At 54.3% G+C, this 18,147-nt stretch overlaps 2 protein-coding genes across 2 annotated transcripts in view; one reads left to right on the top strand and one right to left on the bottom strand.

The window, feature by feature from the left end:
• The window catches only part of MACROD1 (MACRO domain containing 1), a 186,407-nt gene that overhangs the window by 112,807 nt on the left and 55,453 nt on the right, over positions 1 to 18,147 (bottom strand). The gene's annotated exons all lie outside the window — the stretch shown is intronic.
• Positions 1,750 to 4,425, top strand: FLRT1 (fibronectin leucine rich transmembrane protein 1). The gene has a single exon (XM_006860996.1). The coding sequence runs from the start codon at positions 1,782 to 1,784 to the stop codon at positions 3,804 to 3,806; it is 2,025 nt and encodes a 674-aa protein (XP_006861058.1). The 5' UTR covers positions 1,750 to 1,781; the 3' UTR covers positions 3,807 to 4,425.

Raw genomic sequence — 18,147 nt, 5'->3', positions numbered from 1 at the left:
ATGGATGAATGGATGGATGAAGGAATGAATGATGAGTAGGTGGCTAGATGGATGGATGAAGGGATGAATGATGAGTAGGTGGATGGATGGATGGATGAAGGGATGAATGATGAGTGGGATGGATGGATGGATGGATGGATGGATGGATGGATGGATGGATGGATGGCTGGCTGGCTGTATGGAACTCTAGCGGCACCATCTACCTCTGCCTAGTTTAGGAATAAACATTTGAGCTGGTCCTAAGGGATGAAGATCAGTGTGTAAGATAGAAACATACAGGAATAGAGGCACAGAGAAGGGAGGAGGGTTTGTCATGGCTGAGGAATACAGCGGCTGTCCCTGAGGCAGGAGCATAGGAGTGGGGTCCCTACTGGCTCATTCTGCTCTACTCCCCAGGGCTGTTCCCAGTACTGGGGACTCAGCTAGGGCTCTGAGAAGCCATTGGGCCCTGCCATCAAAAGCCTTCATGAAGCTAGAGTTACACAGAAGACCTTTTGTCCACTGAGGGTGAAAGATAATTTATTTTTAATTGATTTTTTTTAACCACTATGAACAGTAAAATAATAAGAGAAAAATCTACTTTGCAATTTTTCCATTTGTGAAAACTGGAATGACCCCTTGCAGATAATTCCTTTCGAGTGTGGGCCCCACCCTCCCTCTTATTCATCTCATTTCTGTAAGTCTAAGGAAACAGGTATATTAGAAGGTTTTGGTTTTGTTTTGTTTTTTTTCCGACATAGCTGAGAGTTTCATGATCTGGAAGGGGGCAAGGTGTGGAATCGTTCTACACCAAACTCGAGACACAGAGCTAGTTAGGCATAAAAGGATAAAGGGAGGTTTCTGTTAATACACAAGAAAACGATGCTGTTGACATCTGATTCTTTTGTCTCTGCAATGTACAAGTGACAAACAGGACATGTTTTAACACCAAACAATGAAGCCCACACTCTCCACTGCTCACCAGTGACGACGTTGGCAGGTGTTTTTTTTTTTTTGCAGGTTATAGTGACTTCCCTGCTTTGAGCTCACCGACTTCACAGAAACAAGCTTTTTTTGCCCCAAACCCTCCACTGGAGCCAGCTGGTACTGTGCTCCTTGTTCCGCACAACACTGTGTCTCGAATCCATCAACTGTGTCCCAAATCCACTCCACCCACACTGATCAGCAGTCAGGGTGAGCCATGCCAGCGCCGTGCATGGTGAAATGAAACGCTGTGTTGCCCTGCACCGTCTCCACAACCAGCTGTGGTCCCGAGGGTTTTCACGGGCTGGTTTTTGGAAGTGAGTTACCAGGCCTTTCTTCAGAGTGCATCTTATTTTCTGGGAGCTCTGCTGAAACCCGTCCAGATTCATAGCCACATGCCAGCCTCCACTGACAGACAGACAGACGGGTGGTGGGCTGCACTTGAGGTGCTCTAGCCAGGAATCGAACCTGAGTCTCCAGCATGGAAGGGAGGAGTCGAACGCTGAACCACACTGCCTCCAGCATTAGCTAGAGAGATTGGCTTAGAGGGAAAGTGGGAAAGAAGAAACCAGGGACAGCTAAGCAGTGAAGGACGTCTTCATTTGGCGTTAGCCAGGGAAGTTGCCTCTGAGGTGAAGTTGACAGGACAAGGGACGAAGCACAACATGGGTGGTTGGTGCCTTGACCTCTGCCCAGCAGGTGCCCTCCTGGCGGCAGGCAGGGGGCCGCTGTCGCTGTCTCCCTCTCACGTGTCTTGTGCTCCTTGCAGGTGTGGAGGACCCCGGTCAGGTGGGGCCGGGCTCCCCCAGCCGTCCACCATGGTGGTGGTACACTCTGCCACCACCGCCACCACCACGCCCGCTGCCACCGTCACGGCTACTGTTGTGATGACCACGGCCACCATGGACCTCCGGGACTGGTTGTTCCTGTGGTATGGACTCATCGCCTTCCTGACCGAGGTCATCGACAGTACCACCTGTCCCTCTGTGTGCCGCTGTGACAACGGCTTCATCTACTGCAACGACCGGGGGCTCACCTCCATCCCCGCGGATATACCGGACGACGCCACCACTCTCTACCTGCAGAACAACCAGATCAACAATGCCGGCATCCCCCAGGACCTCAAGACCAAGGTCCACGTGCAGGTCATCTACCTATATGAGAATGACCTAGATGAGTTCCCCGTCAACCTGCCGCGCTCCCTGAGGGAGCTTCACCTACAAGACAACAATGTGCGCGTCATCGCCAGGGACTCACTGGCCCGCATCCCGCTGCTGGAGAAACTGCACCTGGATGACAACTCGGTGTCCACGGTCAGCATCGAGGAGGACGCCTTCGCCGACAGCAAGCAGCTCAAGCTGCTCTTCCTGAGTCGGAACCACCTGAGCAGCATCCCCTCGGGGCTGCCACACACGCTGGAGGAGCTACGACTCGATGACAACCGCATCTCCACCATCCCGCTGCATGCCTTCAAGGGCCTCCACAGCCTGCGGCGTCTTGTGCTGGACGGCAATCTGCTGGCCAACCAGCGCATCGCCGACGACACCTTCAGCCGCCTGCAAAACCTCACTGAGCTCTCGCTGGTACGCAACTCGCTGGCAGCGCCACCGCTCAACCTGCCCAGCGCCCACCTGCAAAAGCTGTACCTGCAGGACAACGCCATCAGCCACATCCCCTACAACACGCTGGCCAGGATGCGGGAGCTGGAGCGGCTGGACCTGTCCAACAACAACCTCACCTCGCTGCCCCGCGGCCTGTTCGATGACCTGGAGAACTTGGCTCAGCTGCTGCTACGTAACAACCCGTGGTTCTGCGGCTGTAACCTCATGTGGCTGCGGGACTGGGTGAAGGCGCGGGCGGCCGTGGTCAACGTGCGGGGCCTCATGTGCCAGGGTCCCGAGAAGGTCCGAGGCATGGCTATCAAGGACATCAGCAGCGAGATGGATGAGTGCTTCGAGACTGGGGTGCAGGGTGGCGCAGCCAACGCTGCCCCCAAAACCACTGCCAGCAACCATGCCTCAGCCACCACGCCCCAGGGCTCGCTGTTCACCCTCAAGGCCAAGAGGCCGGGCCTGCGCCTCCCCGACTCCAACATTGACTACCCCATGGCCACCGGTGACGGAGCTAAGGCCCTGGTCATCCAAGTGAAGCCCCTGACTGCGGACTCCATCCGAATCACGTGGAAGGCCATGCTCCCTGCCTCCTCCTTCCGGCTCAGCTGGCTGCGCCTGGGCCATAGCCCGGCCGTGGGCTCCATCACAGAGACCCTGGTGCAGGGCGACAAAACGGAGTACCTGCTGACGGCCCTGGAGCCCAAGTCCACCTACATCATCTGCATGGTCACCATGGAGACCGGCAACACCTACATGGCCGACGAGACGCCCGTGTGTGCCAAGGCAGAGACGGCTGACAGCTACGGTCCCACCACCACGCTCAACCAGGAGCAGAACGCCGACCCTATGGCGGGCCTGCCCCTGGCGGGCATCATCGGTGGCGCTGTGGCTCTTGTCTTCCTATTCCTCGTCCTGGGGGCCATCTGCTGGTATGTGCATCGGACTGGTGAGCTGCTGAGTCAGGAGAGGGCCTACAACCGGGGCAGCCGGAAAAAGGACGACTATATGGAATCAGGGACCAAGAAGGATAACTCCATCCTAGAGATCCGAGGCCCCGGGCTCCAGATGCTGCCCATCAACCCATACCATGCCAAAGAAGAATATGTGGTCCACACCATCTTCCCCTCCAATGGCAGCAGCCTTTGCACGGGTACACACACCATTGGCTACGGCACCACGCGGGGCTACCGGGACGGAGGCATCCCTGACATAGACTATTCCTACACTTGATGCCCGTAGGCCCAGTCTACCCCGGCCCCGGCTCCTGGTGCCTCCCCCGGCTTGGCAGCGTGGCTTTGCTCAGCCTGCTGCAATCCCAGAGAACAAGGCAAAGAAATTCCCCTGGAGACTTTCCAGCAGAAAGTCAAGTTTAAGGAGGGTTGACGATTTTGTAGAAAACAACAACTGGGGAACATTAAAAAAAAAAAAAAGATAGAAGACTGGAGGGGAATTCGACATTGTTGAAGACATAATTTATACAGAATGATGCCAGTTGGGGAGGGAAGGACTAAAAATACAATGGCAGGAAGGGTTGGGCTGGGTGGTTTTTGTTTTTTTTCTGGACTGGAAGCTACTACCTGTAACAACGTCTGTGTTCGGAGCCGTCACAAAAGACCCGTCAGAGAAAGGCAGCCGACACACGAGGCCCCCACACAACTCTCCTGTGCTGGCGTCTGCTCCTGATGGAAGATTTTCAGCTTCCTCACAAAAGGAGAGGGGGAAGAAAACATCTTTTGCTATGGAGATATTGTCCTGAAACCGCTTTTCCGGATCCTTCCATTACCATTTCCCTTACAGATCTGCAGAAATTGCGTATCTTTCACTGCATTCTCTGAACAACTCTGTAGTCTGTTAAAAACCAACAAGTTTTTTGTTGCTTTTTGGGGTTCTTTTTTTCTTCCTATACCACTCTCGGCAGAAGCCCCAACAGAAGCTGCCGCTTTCTCTACGGCTCGGAGGGTTGGCTCTTTACCCGGTTTATCTCTGTGTTGTGTATCTCAATCCAGCGCTGGTAGGTCGAGCCCCATGTATGGTCCTTACAATACTTCATGGGTCGGTTCGTAACAATTTCCTGGGACAACAGAATCGTGAGACGTTGCTTTCTCTTAGAAATAATTGAGTAAGTAGACAAAGAGTGTCGGGATGGGAGTGAGGTGGAGGGAGGGGACTCAGTCTCCTGAGGATATCGCTGCTCTTAGAGGCTGAGACGTGTCTACCTGGGAGAGTGGCTTATGGAGGAGCCGAGCAAGGTGCACTTTCAGTTCGATCCTATCTCAGGTTGGCCAGAGCTGGGCTGCTCTCCTTTCTGGTATAGAGAGCAGCTTCCTTTGATTACCCATGCCCCTCTCTTTCTCCCTTCCACAGATGTAACCACCTCAGAAGCTATTTTCTAAGCATTTACTATGTGCTTCCTCCCGGGACGGGTAATTGGTACAGGGACGGGTTTTTTTTATATCAGCTGATTAGACCTAACGGTTTCCATGGCTGCTCAAACAAAGCCTAGAGAAAGACAAGAAGATTCGCAGCAAGCCCCGGCAGACATCAGCACTCCCAGAGTGTAGAAAACTCAGCCGTGCTCACGCCTGGGATTCTGATCTCTCTGAGAGAGAGAGGAAGAATGTGAACTGCGGTCTCTCAAAATATGCCAGCCTCCAAAACAAGAGTGACCGGGGCCTTCAGAAGAGTTAAGCTTTTATTTCCTCCCTCTGGAATACACGATGCCACCATTTATCAACTGACATTGCAGTTTGGCGAGCCATGAGATTAAAACGATGATGAAATAATGACAGCAGATCTGGAAAGAAGAGAGGCGCAGTGCCCGGGGTCTGGTAGTGCCTACATCCCGGCACTCGGGGAACACAGGTCACCATCTGTCAACATGCTGCTTGTCCCTCACTGGGGACACATGTCAAAGGAGAGCAAGGGACACTGCTGAGGCAGAAGGGTGACAAGGGTCTGGCTTCTGGCGGTGGCATTTTCAAAAGGCCTTGCTGCAAAGGCAGAAGAAGAGGCTGTCCAATGGTTCCAAGGCTGCCAGGAGGTACCCAAGGGCCGGCCGCTTCCCGGACATGAAAAGCTCCCACAGGGCTCTTTGGTGAAGAGGCGAGGGTTGACAGAAACAGACACACCAGCTGTGGGCGAGGAGCTGGAGTAGAGGTGGAGGTTCTCCGTGGCTGCATCAGCTCACCAAACAGAAATCCCAGCCTTTCATTCCAAATGAGACCAACCTTTCCTTTTCCCACCTGACTCCTTCGTCAAACAATGGGGTCTGGAGGAAAATGTCGCCAAGCCTTCATTTCACACGTTGTGAAGAGCCAGCTCAGTTGACACTGGAGTGCCCCAGATGCCCAAGGTCCCTTCCTCAGGAACCCCCTCCCATCTTCTGCCAGGGTTCTGGGAAGGTTGTCCCCCAAGTCCTGAGCATTTGCAACATGAAGTCCTCCAATTCCCCACCCCAGGGAGGTCAGATCACCCCTTGGGGAAGCCTGGATGGCATTTATGGGACAACTATGTGGGCTACAGGGAAGGTCCTGCTTGGCCTGGGAGGAGAGCAGGCAGGTTGGTGAACTTCCTCCCCCATGACAAAGAGCACATCAGGCCTGCAGGAGCCCTGCCACCTACCTACAGCCCCCTCCAGCTGGCTTTCCACTGAGGGCAGGGGCAGGGCTCACCCCATTTTCCAGCAGCTTTGGCCCCAAATCCTGCCTGATTCTCACACACAGCAGTCTGCGCAGCAAGGACCCCGTCCCTTCCGGTGATCCCATCCAAGGCCTAGGTGACTTTCTCATTTTTTCTGCTCCTTCCCAGCACGACGGCTTCTAAGAGCAAACCCCAACTGTCGCTGAGTCACAGACCCCCCTCCTCCAACCTGGGAGGGGGCCCAAAGCCAGGTCCACTCTGAGACCCATCAGCTCCTAGTCCAACTGCTCTGAGATGGCCATCATACGGAACTGATAGAAGGATGTTTCCTGGTAGCCAGCCCCCACCCCCACCCCAAAGAAACACATTCGGATGCAGGGCAGCTAAAGACCACCCCCAGAGCCCCTCTGCACAGTGACACTTCCTAGAGACAGCCTCCTCCGGACCTGGCCGCACAGCCTCCACCCAGACACAACCACCTCATTGGCCTCAGGGTTGATGAGTCTATTTTGTGGCATTTAAGGCAGGTTTTAAGTGAAGGAGGGAAAAGACCCAGGACACTTCTTTGGTTAAGTGGTTTACCCTTTGTGGTAATTAGATGTAGTGATTGGAATCTCTTTCCTATTACATGGCAATTTTCCTTTAAATTCCCCCTAAAAAAAAAAAAAAACAGGCTGGAGAGGAGGCAGCAGGGCCCAGCATGTCATTTGCATTTTGCGAATGAGGCCTCTTGTAAACTCAGCTCAGGCGTGGGGCCCAACGTATGGAATGCTTAAGAGATTACTAAGAATAAAATCTATTAATTAGTCATACTCAATTCCGCAGACATGATGTGCATCAAAAACCTCTTTTCTTCCCTCTTTTCCTTCCCCCTTCCTCTGCCTCCTGCAGAAGCCTCCATCTTCTTTCAGTTGGCTTCATGTCAACATGGCGGCTGGGCCCTCCCCCACCCAGGGCGCAGGAGCTGGGGGAGACAATGGCTGGAGGCTGGGAGGGGCCGGCCTGGCCCTCCTAAAGCCCACCCTCACCCTGTCCCTCTTCTCCCTCCAGAGACACCTGTCCCGGGATTCAGGAAGGTCCTGGTAGCCCTAGCAAGGGGAAACCAAGGCAGGGCAAGAGCTGGCCAAGGAGGGTGATTCTGGAGAGGGACAGGGAGGTGTATTCTGTGAATCCACGGGCTCTGTTTCCCCTTGTGTATCTAGCTTGACCCAGGACAACGGGTACTCCAGAGGCTAAGTTAGGCCCCTCCACAGATTCTGGAAAGGTTTAGTTGGCTGAGGGGTGGTAGTTCCAAGCCAGGGAGGTATCCCTGAAGGCTCAGGAATGGCCCCGACAGCCATTGTCCTTCCCGGGCTGTGGTGTAGAGCTGAGGATGGGTAGGGAAAGAGTGAAAAGTCTGAGATCACTCAGGACAAATGGCAGCTAAAGTCCCAAAGCCAGCCCACTCCAGAAATCAGCTTCACGCTGAACGCGCCAGGGAGGAGGATGGAGCTTCTCAGCCCCACGCTTATCAAAAATACAACAAGGAAGATTAGATGCGGCAGAACTGGGGATGGAAACGCTGGGAGGGAACTGGGGGCCTTGCTGGAAGGAGGAGCCCATGGCCTCAGGCCAGACCACTCTCTGGGCCAGAACACAGTCACAAGGGCAGCTGTGAGCATCCCTTGTGGCCCCCGTCCCCCATCCCCTCGCCACGTGCAAGTTGGAGCAGGAAATGCTGGGCACTGACACCTACCCTGGCCCTGCGCCAGGGTGGGCGCTAACAAGCAATTCACAACCCTGCCACTGGGCACAGACCTTCCAGAGCGAAAAGAGGAGGCCGTTTTTATTCCTTAAAAAGGGATAAAAAGGCTCAAAAATGCAAATCATTACCGTTTACAACCAAGCGAGTCGGCTAAATTGATTAGGAGAGATTAAACTACTTGGAGGTGAAGGGAAAGGGGGATTTTTCAAATTTTGTGAACCTGCCCTGAGCGGCCATGCACAAAACAGGGATTTTCCGGGGCCTGGCCCCAGGTCTGCCCCTGCCCAGCTCCCAGGAGCTTGGGGGTCCTCTGAGGGTGCACAGTGTGTGGACCAAGTGCTCAGGTATGCACAGGTTTAACATAGGCATGGGCTCCACACTCTAGGAGAGCTCAAAAATCCACTGAGAGGCACCTTGGAAGAAACGCCTGGCAACCTGCTTCCAAAAGGTCACAACCTTGAAAACCCCTGTGGAGCTCAGTTCTACCCTACAGACACGAGTAGTCATGAGTTCGAATTGGCTCAATGGCAACTGGTTTTTGGATGCCACGATCTGCCCCTGCATTTCATCCGCCTCTGGGGTGAGACGTGACTTCTCAGTCAGGGGAAGTGGCTTGTCCACTTAAGACGCTAAAGCCACAAGCTTTTCTGCTTCCTTTCTGTTCCAGGGCTGGTCTGTCCCCGAGCCACTCCTGGAGGGTAAAAGAAAACCAGAGCAGGGCCAACTACAGAAGGAAAGAGAAACTCAGGCCTAGCAAAGGAATCAGGTCATAAGCTCCCCGTCACTGGGAGCATTCAAGGAATGAAGATGTGGTAGATATTCTGCCTAAGCCACGACCTGGTTCTCTGATTAGAAGACCCTGGCTCCCGCATGCTCTATCATCCCCCAGAGCCCTGTAAGGACACAAAGATGGGAAGATGTTCACTGTACTGCTCAAAATAACTAGTATCCCCCCCAAAACCCAAGTCAGGGCCACCCAGCCCATCAGAGAACTGCTTGTACCACCAGAAACACTGCACGATTTTGATCCTCAGTGTCCATAAGGCACAGAGAGAGAAGTGCAGACAGAACTCAACAGGGGTCAGGGAGGTGAGCCACCAGCTGCGGCAGGTGTGGGATTGCTGCCTCCCTCCCTCCTTGCACACATTCAACCTGCCCATCTCACTGTTCCATCCATTCATCTGGCCAGGTTGACAGCTGCCTGGGGCACATCTCTCTCTGCCTCTTTAAGCATTTACCGTTTCTTTTGAAATGTTCCAAGCAGTTGCCTGAAATACCCACATTGGCTTCTTTTTAAAAACTCACACACAAATTCCCTCTGCTCTTGATCCCTCCTTCCTCAGCTCAGGTCCCCCCCTTGTTTTTATAATGTATTGTTTTTCACTGGTTCCAGAAATTCCATGGTGGCTGAACCATGCCCAATCCCGCCTCTCCCCACATAGTGTGACTGGCAGGTGGTTCAGGAACCCCTTTGCCACATGGACAGACTCTGCCTGTACCCCACCTCTTTCTGCTGGAGACAGCATAGCAGTAGCTTCTGTTTCTGTTCCCGCCAGGGAGCCTGGGAGGCTGGTAGACCCCAGTACGACCCCTCTCACCCATTATTACTGAAATACTGTGGTTTTGTGTCCAGGAAGGCACTAGAGGCATACGGAAGGCATAGGGTGCCCTGTGGGTGGGCTGACCCCCCTTCATACCAAAACCAGGACTTGTGCCCCACACCGGAAGCCCAGAGCCCTGGGAGTCTTTACTAGGTGTGCTACCATCACTTCCCAGGCATCAGGACTGACTCCTGCTCTAGGAAGCCGGGTCCCCACGCTCCTCTGTGTGGCCCTCCCCTTCAACAGCTGAGTGAGGAGGCCCTGCTCCTGCCCGGGCCAGCACCAAAGGCCCCCACCAATGCCTGTGTTACCACCCACCTCTCCTCCAGCCTGCTCCACTGCAGGCCTGGCACATCGAGGCCTCATCTCCTCTACCATGGATTAGCCCAAGCACCAGTTGTGAGCTACTCAGCAACATCTAACTGGCGGCCTGGGTGACTTGGTTTCCCTTCCTGCATCTTGCCTCGGTGACCAGGAGAGCTGAGAAAAGGTCAGGACTGGAGAAGGGTACACTCAACCTCTCCTGAGGCTCCTACTGAGAACTACTCTCCACGCCCCTGAGTCACCCACCTGGAGGAAGTGACCAGGATCTGTCCTCAAGATGGGAGAAGCAAACAGCGTGAAATGACAATCAAAGCCACCACGGCACATCTCCCTGCAGTGTCCCCAGCCACCTGGTATAGGGACACGTCTCAGAGCTTCTGGAGCCCTCCCTAGCCCTTGCTTCCCAAAGGTTCTGGGTATGTAGGGAGAAGATGCACACCCCAAACCCTGCAACAAGCCTTAGATTTTTCTACCCGCCTGCCAGCACAGCCAGCCATCTCAGCTGAGGGGCTCACCCTGCCCTAAGGGCTGGTGCCAGACTTCGGCATGGTGGGGGTGGGCCCTTGGACCAGGGCCCTGGTGTCTTCCAGCTCATAGATTCTGAGAGCCAGAGAGAGGCAGCCTTCTGGCCTAGCATTTGAGGTTTGTCCTCTGAGAGTCAGAGAAAGGCGGGGGAGCGATGGAGTTGAAGGTCAGGGGAGGCTGCGGGGTTGTAAACACGAGTTCTAGTCAGAAAGATGGAACAGCTGGGTGATTTCCACCGGCTGAGGTGGCTGCTCTCTAATTATGAGTGTCACCAGGTGGGTGTGAACTGGGAGGCAAAGGACAGACAGATACTGAAAGAAGCCCCACGCATAAATACCATAAACACGAGTCACCAACAGCAATTCTCCTTCTGATGCTAAGAGGTGATTTGTGGCTCCTTTGATATTGTAAAGCGTTCTGGGGTAAGGCGTATGATATACGCACTCCATATACTCTGAGGAGGTGGAGAAGGCTCGCTGATACAGTTGGCGTGGTGGGGCAGGCAGGCCTGGGCTCTCCTGAACTTGGGACCCAGTCCCTTCCCCTTCCCTGAGCCCCCTGCAGAACCTACCCTGGGGGATCCTGGGCTGCACACTCCTTGTCTGTTTTCTTTTTCTCTGAAGGGCAAAGCAGTCCCGGGGGTCCAAGTGACAAGACCACTCACACCACTGCCTGCTGCCTTCTGGGACCGGCCACTGACCCGGCCCAACCTGGTCACCAGACAGGGGTTTTCAGCAAACCAAGACACACAAACACCAGACGACAACACCACAAACCAAAGTGCACTGGGAACCGTCCTTTGGCCTCTTCTTGTAGGTGCCTTGAAATTTCACTGTTGAGATGAATGTGATTAACTTACTGGGTCCTATTTTCTGTTTGTCTGTTTTCATATAAAATGTCCAAGTCCAATTTCCTTGTCCTTTCTTGAAATAAATAGAAAGATTTAACTTTTACGGTCATCTCGACTACTGACTGTGGGTTGGGTGGTCCGACACCCAGGACCCGGTGACTGTCCCTCCAATGGTCTTGGCGGCCAACACCCCGCCCCTCAGTTTCACCCCACAGCTTAGCCCTGTTGCTGGGTTCATTGGCCCAGGAAGTTCCCTAAGACACCATCAGAACCCTAATAAAGATTCCACGGGAGGAAGATGGGACCAGTGTCCCCACCCCACAGGCCTGGGATGGTTTGTTGGCAGTAGGGGTGTCTGAGACCGAGGACAGCTAGACTCAGCTGTGAGAATGTCGGTATGGAGGCATATTAACGGGAGCCGCGGATTATCCCCTAATACGCTCTGACAGCCATGTGCACGCCCAGATAAGGGAGACCGGGGAGCCAGCTGTTTTCCTCCGCAGGCCCCCTCTCTCCTCACCCCATACATCCCTCACCCCTCAGACCCACCCACAGCTCCCACAGACTTCTCACACCTCAAGAGGGGAAGAAGGGAAAGATTTTCTGTGAGAGCAATAGCAGTTTCTGCTAAATTTAACATAAAATCAGGACTCATTATTTCGGTCTTAGATTGGATTCCACATCTGTCTGCGTATGGGTTAATGAGCTCTCCCTTATATCCCAAGGGAGAAAGTTATTTCTGGATGTGACTTGGCAGTGGGTGGGTCCTGGCTGAGGTGACACAGGTGTGGGGGCTCCAGATGCCTCCTCCCACCTCAAGTCTTCTCCTCAGTCCTCACTTCCTGTTACTGTTGAGGGCAGGGGTCAATCAAGAGAGATGTCCAGAGAGAAGGTTACAGAAAAGGATGGGGCCTGTTTTTGGACTTCTCCTCGGGGCACATCACACAATCGGTGCTCAGGCAGCCTGCCTTTCCCCACCTCTTCTCCTGGGCGACAGAAACTTTCTAGAACATAGTTAGCCCGTCAGTCAGTAGATACTTACTGAGGGCCTCCTGTCTCTACGATCTCATCACCCTATCGGGTTGTTGTTATTAAGTGCCATTGAGTCGTTTCCGAGGAGCAGCTGGTGGATTTGAACTGCCGACCTTGTGGTACAAAGTCCAGTGCTGACCCTACAGTGCCACAGCAGGACTCTCCCTTTTCAGGAGATGGACCATAATCATGAGTGAGGTCGGGGTGGCCCTCTGGGGGAAGCCCTGAGGCAGGAGGGCGAGTCCAGCTCTGTGTGTCCCTCTAGAAGCCTCTATTTCCACTGCCGCCCGTCTCCAGCCTCCTTCCCTATAGGCCAGTCTCTGGCCACACATTAAAGTCCCCTGGGCAGCCCTGAGGTCTTCAAGACACCTTCCCCTTAAAGGCTGTCCCCACCTGCCACATCTTGGTTGGCATTTCTCTGACCCACGTGGCACCAGTTCTGGTGTCCCAGCTAGGGGCCAGGCTGGCAGGGGCTGCCCTTCCTCACCTTCAGATCCCAGGAGGGAACTGTCCGGCACACAGAGGCAACCCATAGCATTAATCCATGCGTGAAGCAATAAACACCAGTCGGGAATCCATGGAGAAACCCAATCAGTGCTAGGTACGAGGCGGATGTATTCCTAGGACGGCAGCCTAGGTGCCGCCATCGTTCCAGTGAAGGCATGGGGTGGGGGTTGATGACCAGGCATGGGGGTCCCATCCCCAGTTCACCACAGGGGAATGAATTGGCAACACCACAAATCAGGGCACCCCCCGGGACTCTTCAAGCTGGAGCAGCACTATCAAGTCCCGAAACTGTGTTCCTCAGATCCTAGCGCTATGGAGGTTCTCCCCAGGAAGGGTTCCTGTCAGGTGAGTTTGGGAACAATTGGATGAAGGCCATTTCTTTCCCGAAAGGCTCCTGGTGTGGTGGGCCTTGAAGTCACTCAGAACTGGGTTGGAACCCTGGTTTCACCATTCACTAACTGTGCTGCACAGCCTCTCTCTGCCTCAGTTTCCACTTCTGTAAAATGGGTACGTCATTATGGTTGTCAGCCCTGGAGCATTGTTGGAGGGTCAAATAGAATGAAATCAGTCAGCCCTCGGAGACCACCACCACAGCGATTCTCTCACCCTCTTGCCAACACTGGCCTTGCTCCAGTGCCTGGCACCGCCCCACGGCTTGTTCATGATGGCACACCACCAGCTGGTCTGGCTCCGGCCTCAGAACCCTCGCAGTAGGACAGCACAGTGCACCTAGGTCTGAATAGAGGCAGGGTCTGTCCCCGAACTACCCAGGCTGCCCCCTTCCCAAGATCCACGGCCCACTCTGAGCAACCTGCCTTTAGCTACAGGAGGGCTGGAGCTGGGTGGGGATGGTTCCGAGGCTGGGCCAGGGTTGGGCCCCACAGAGGGTATCTCCAGGACCATCCTGGGAGGTTCTAGAACGTGCATTTCAGGTCAGCAGAAGGAAGAATCTCCAAGTGCAGCTGACCTTTTCTGAAGAGGAGGACGTGGCCTGAGAGGTAGTGAGCTCCCTGTCCTCACAAGAGTGCAAGCAGAAACTGACCAGCCCCTCAACAGGGTGTGAGCCCCTGGCAGGAGAGGGTCCCTATGAGCCCTGCTGTCTCCCTATCATGATTCCAGGGTGACCTCTGTAAATGGGGTGATCCCCCACAAACTGGGGACCCATACATGCTACAGCATCTGTACATACCTCCTCTCCAGTCAAGCAGCTTCCCACCCTTTCCTTCTCAAAGAAACCCCAGGACTCAAACATCACTTCCAAATAGGACCCAGGAGCCTGACCCTACCTGATTTGTCAGACTCAGGACTGAAGGTTCTCATTCAAGTGAGGAAAAAGGGTTTCTGTTCCCATAAAGATTTACAGCCTCAGAAACCCTGTACAGGTTCGGTATGAGTTGGAACCGACCCCACGGCACATAACAACAACAACAGCCCCTTAAAGCCACTATCCCTGCACCTAGATCCTGCTCCTACCTGGCTACCACCCAGGTTCCACCAAGCATCCTGGAAAAGAGAACCTCAAACCTAGGAAGGACCAATGCCCCAAACCACAACCCTTCACCCATTTTGTGGCAATTCTTAGTACATAATTAGGAAGATCTCAGGAATCACTGGATGGAGAAAACGGTTAAACATTCAGCTGTTAGCAGGAAGGTTGGCAGTTCAAACCCACCCAAAGGCACTTTGGGAGACGGACCTGGTGATCCGCTTCCAAAAGGTCACAGTCTTGAAAACCCAATAGAGCAGCTCTGCTGTGAACCCATGGGGTCACCATGAGTCAGAACAGGCATCAGGGCAACCACCATCAACAATAGGAGGGGCCCGGATAGACCAGAGACCACCTACCCAGCCCTGAAATTCTGGCTCAGTGGGTCTGGGTGGAGTTTGCATGTCCACTCACAGGCACCAAAAATACGGTGTGTTCCTCCGGACAACATGCTTGCCACCAACCCACCCCATCTTGTCAGCTCAAAGCGGCCCACCTCCTCTGCAGGCCGGCGCCCACTCTGCCCCACACCTCCAAGGGACCCTCTCCTCCTCCTCCTGAGGCAAAGTAAATAGGTTCTCTCCAGCCGCTAACTGACAGCCCAAATGAAATCCTGGCACTCCCCCCTCAGAGATTTATAGAGGAAGTGAAATCTTATTTGCGCTCCTGCCAAGCCCGGGACGCGATGAAATTATGCCTGGAGAAGAGACCCGGCCGCTCCTCACGGAAGCCGCTGCATCAGAGATGGGCTTATTCAAAGCCACAGTGGCCGCATTTCAACCTGTTTCAGGTGTTAAGTAATTTACTGCCACCCAGAATTCAGTGGCAGGTTTTTATCATTTATATTTCTGTGAAGCAGGCAGCGGGGAGAGGCCCTGAAAGGTCTGATTGCTCCCCAGCCCCCCAAGTTGCTATGGATAGAAATGACGTTCCAGGATCGGGAAGGGGCGAGGGCAGCCACGTCTCCAAATCTCACCAGGGCTACACACCAGGTTGGACTGAAGCTTAGTGACAGAAGTGGGGGTTTGAAGTGGCAGGCTTTAAGATCCCTTGCAAGGTCAGCTTTTCAAATCCACCAGCCGCTCTTGGAAATCCTAAATAACAGTGTTGCTATGTGTCAGAATCAACTTACCGGCACATAACCACAACCCCATGTTTCCCTAAACCCAGTTTTCTGAAGGCAACAGGACAGTGAGGGCAGAAACTCCCTCAGTCCCAGGACCTGGCTGCCAGTCTTTATTGAGTGCCTACTGTATGCTGGACCCTGCTGTGAGGCAGGGACATAGCAGGGACCAGGACAAAGATCTGGGCCCGATGGGGCTCAGATTCTGTGGATAAATGTTGGATGATAAATATTTGCTGAGAGGTGAATAGCTCTTGAAAGAAAAGATACAGTCAGGAGAGGTCCCTAGAGGACAGGGCAAGGAGGGAAGAGGGCCAAGTTTATAGAGCATCTGTCAAAACAGTGACTGTCCCAAGTCACAGAATGAAGCTCCAAGTGGCTGGTGCCTTCACCCCTCTGGAGAATTTGAGGAGGGGGCAGCACTCTGTCTTTATCCTCCTCCATCCCCCAAATTCCGGACAGTCAGTGGTGGGGCCAGGCAGCTATTCTGGGCTCCTGGGGTAGGAATGGCCCATGTCCCGCCCCACCCAGGATTTTGAGTTATTTCTCAGCAGTGCCTGCTGGCTTTGGGGGATTATCTGACACCGTCTTGATGCTCCTTTCTCCCCATTTTCAGATACTCCAAGAAGACCAAGGGGAATCTTCAAAGTCCAGGCTGAGCCAAGAGCAGAAATTCTTTAATTAGCTTTCTCTTGGATCAGGGCCCTGCCAAATGGATTAGTCTTGGGGGGGGTGGGGGGTGGAGTCGGGGGGGACGGGACGTGTATCAGATTCCTCTCTCAAAGCCAAGATTACAAGCACATGGGTGAGGACCCAGGGACAGTCACCAGGGATGGGTGGTGTCCCCAAGCAGGCCAGTGGCCACCCCTGCCAGCAGCTCCCGAGGGGCTGGCAGATGGGACCTGCCACCAGGAGATGCGTGTGGTCCTCGGGAGCTGGTGGAGAGACGCTTGGCATGATCGGCTGTGCGCCTGGGTCCGCTAATGAATGGGCTTCTTCCCATGCATCTATCCAAACCCACAACTTCATAATTGGGGGGGAATTTCCTAAAGGGGCGCCCATCTGTGAGAGCAAGGCAGTGCCGGCTGGCAGTGCCAGGCGCTGGGCATCTGTTACCACGTTTCATCCTCGTAACCGAGTCCAGATGTGAGGACTTGCCAAGGCCACAGAGACAGAGCCTCACCCAGCTCCTCTCTCGGACTCCAGCCTTGGCCCCCTGGGTCTGTGAGCCTCCGGGGAAAGGTCTAGGTGAACTGGTGCATCTATTTCCTCCATCCACTTCCCTGACTGCCCACAATGCCCTGGATCACTCAGCACCCTGCCCCGAGACCCTGCTACAGTAAGCACCTTCTAGGGACAGCTCCTGAGGGAGGGAAAGTGGGTGCAGCCCTGGATGAGTGAGTGAGGGGAATAGGTCACCACTGTGATTGTCATCTGGAACAAGAAAGAAAAGCCTGGCAGGAAGACAGGGATGCAGGGAGCTGAGAGAGGGGCTGCTGGAGACCCTGAGGGGCTAAGTCCCAAGCTGGTGGCTCCCCAGGCTCAGGTTCTCCCAGGGTAGGCAGACAGGAGGGTGAGTCAAGGGACTGGAAGACCCAGGTTCCTTCCAGTACAGCTGGGTGAAGTCTTACTTAAGCCTCACTCTACCCCAGCTCTGCTTCAAAGGCGGCTCCACACTGAGACCTACAGATAAGGGATACCCGAGAGGGGTGGGCAAGCTGGCACAGCCCTGGGTCCCCAGGGAACAGCCTCTTTGGCCTCAGGACACTCACTGAACCACTCTCAGGGTGCGCTGCCTCAGGTCAGCCCTCCCCTGGCCAGCTCATGCCCGTCCTTCAGGGTCAAAGCCCTTTCCTCTGGGAAGCTCTTCAGACACAGGGTCAGGTCTGAATCTCTCTCAAAGCCCCACCACCCAGCACAGTCAGGGCCTGGGGACCAGAGCCTCTTGAAGAGCACCTGCTGAGTGGATGGATATATGGCTGGACAGACAGACATCTGAAGGAATGGCTGGTTGTGCTATAGAATACATGGGAGGGACACCTACCCCAGGTTAGGGGAGGGTGATCTGAGTTGGCCAAGTGAGCACGGATGGAAGGGTGTTGCTGGCAGGGGGAACAGCCCATGCAAAGGGCAAGCAGCAAAGAAAACACACAATCATGAAACCCAAACTGCTCATCTGGGCTGGAATGAGAGCCTGGGAGAGGACGCAGAATACGTAAGGACTGGGTGGGTACAGGGGCCACATGATGGGGTCTCAGAGGGAGCTAGAAAACATCCAGGGCTGCCACTCCTCTGACCAAGCACGGGGGGATCCCACTTACATCGGGGCTACTGTGAATGCCCCTCTATTCTCAGTGTGGCCACGGCAGTAGCCTTGAAGCTGAAGAGAAAGCTGGAAACTGGAGGGGTGAGAGCAGCCGAGCTGGGCGTCAGCAAGCCCAGGCAGGCCAGACTCAGAGAGACAGCCACAGTCCAGAAAATGTGTGTGTGTACCTCCAAGGGCAAGGGAGCTAGAAGCCAAACCCCCTCGAGCACCCCAGTGGTGGTTGTGTAGAGATGGCAGCGGCAGACCACTAAATACCACTGTGAGCAGACACAGGAGAGCTGTTTGTTTTGTATTTTACTAGCATAAAACAAATATTTCCGGCACTTTCTGTGTGCCGGGTTTGGTGGGAGACCCCAGGGATTCGGTAACCAGCCTAACAAGGGGCAGTCTCCACGCACCTTGGAGCAGTGAGCT

The sequence above is a fragment of the Chrysochloris asiatica genome, unplaced genomic scaffold (assembly GCF_000296735.1).
Source record: "Chrysochloris asiatica unplaced genomic scaffold, ChrAsi1.0 scaffold00040, whole genome shotgun sequence".
Taxonomy (NCBI): Eukaryota; Metazoa; Chordata; class Mammalia; order Afrosoricida; family Chrysochloridae; genus Chrysochloris; species Chrysochloris asiatica.
The sequence above is the reverse complement of the archived record's forward strand: the minus strand, read 5'-3'. Positions and strand labels throughout refer to the sequence as shown.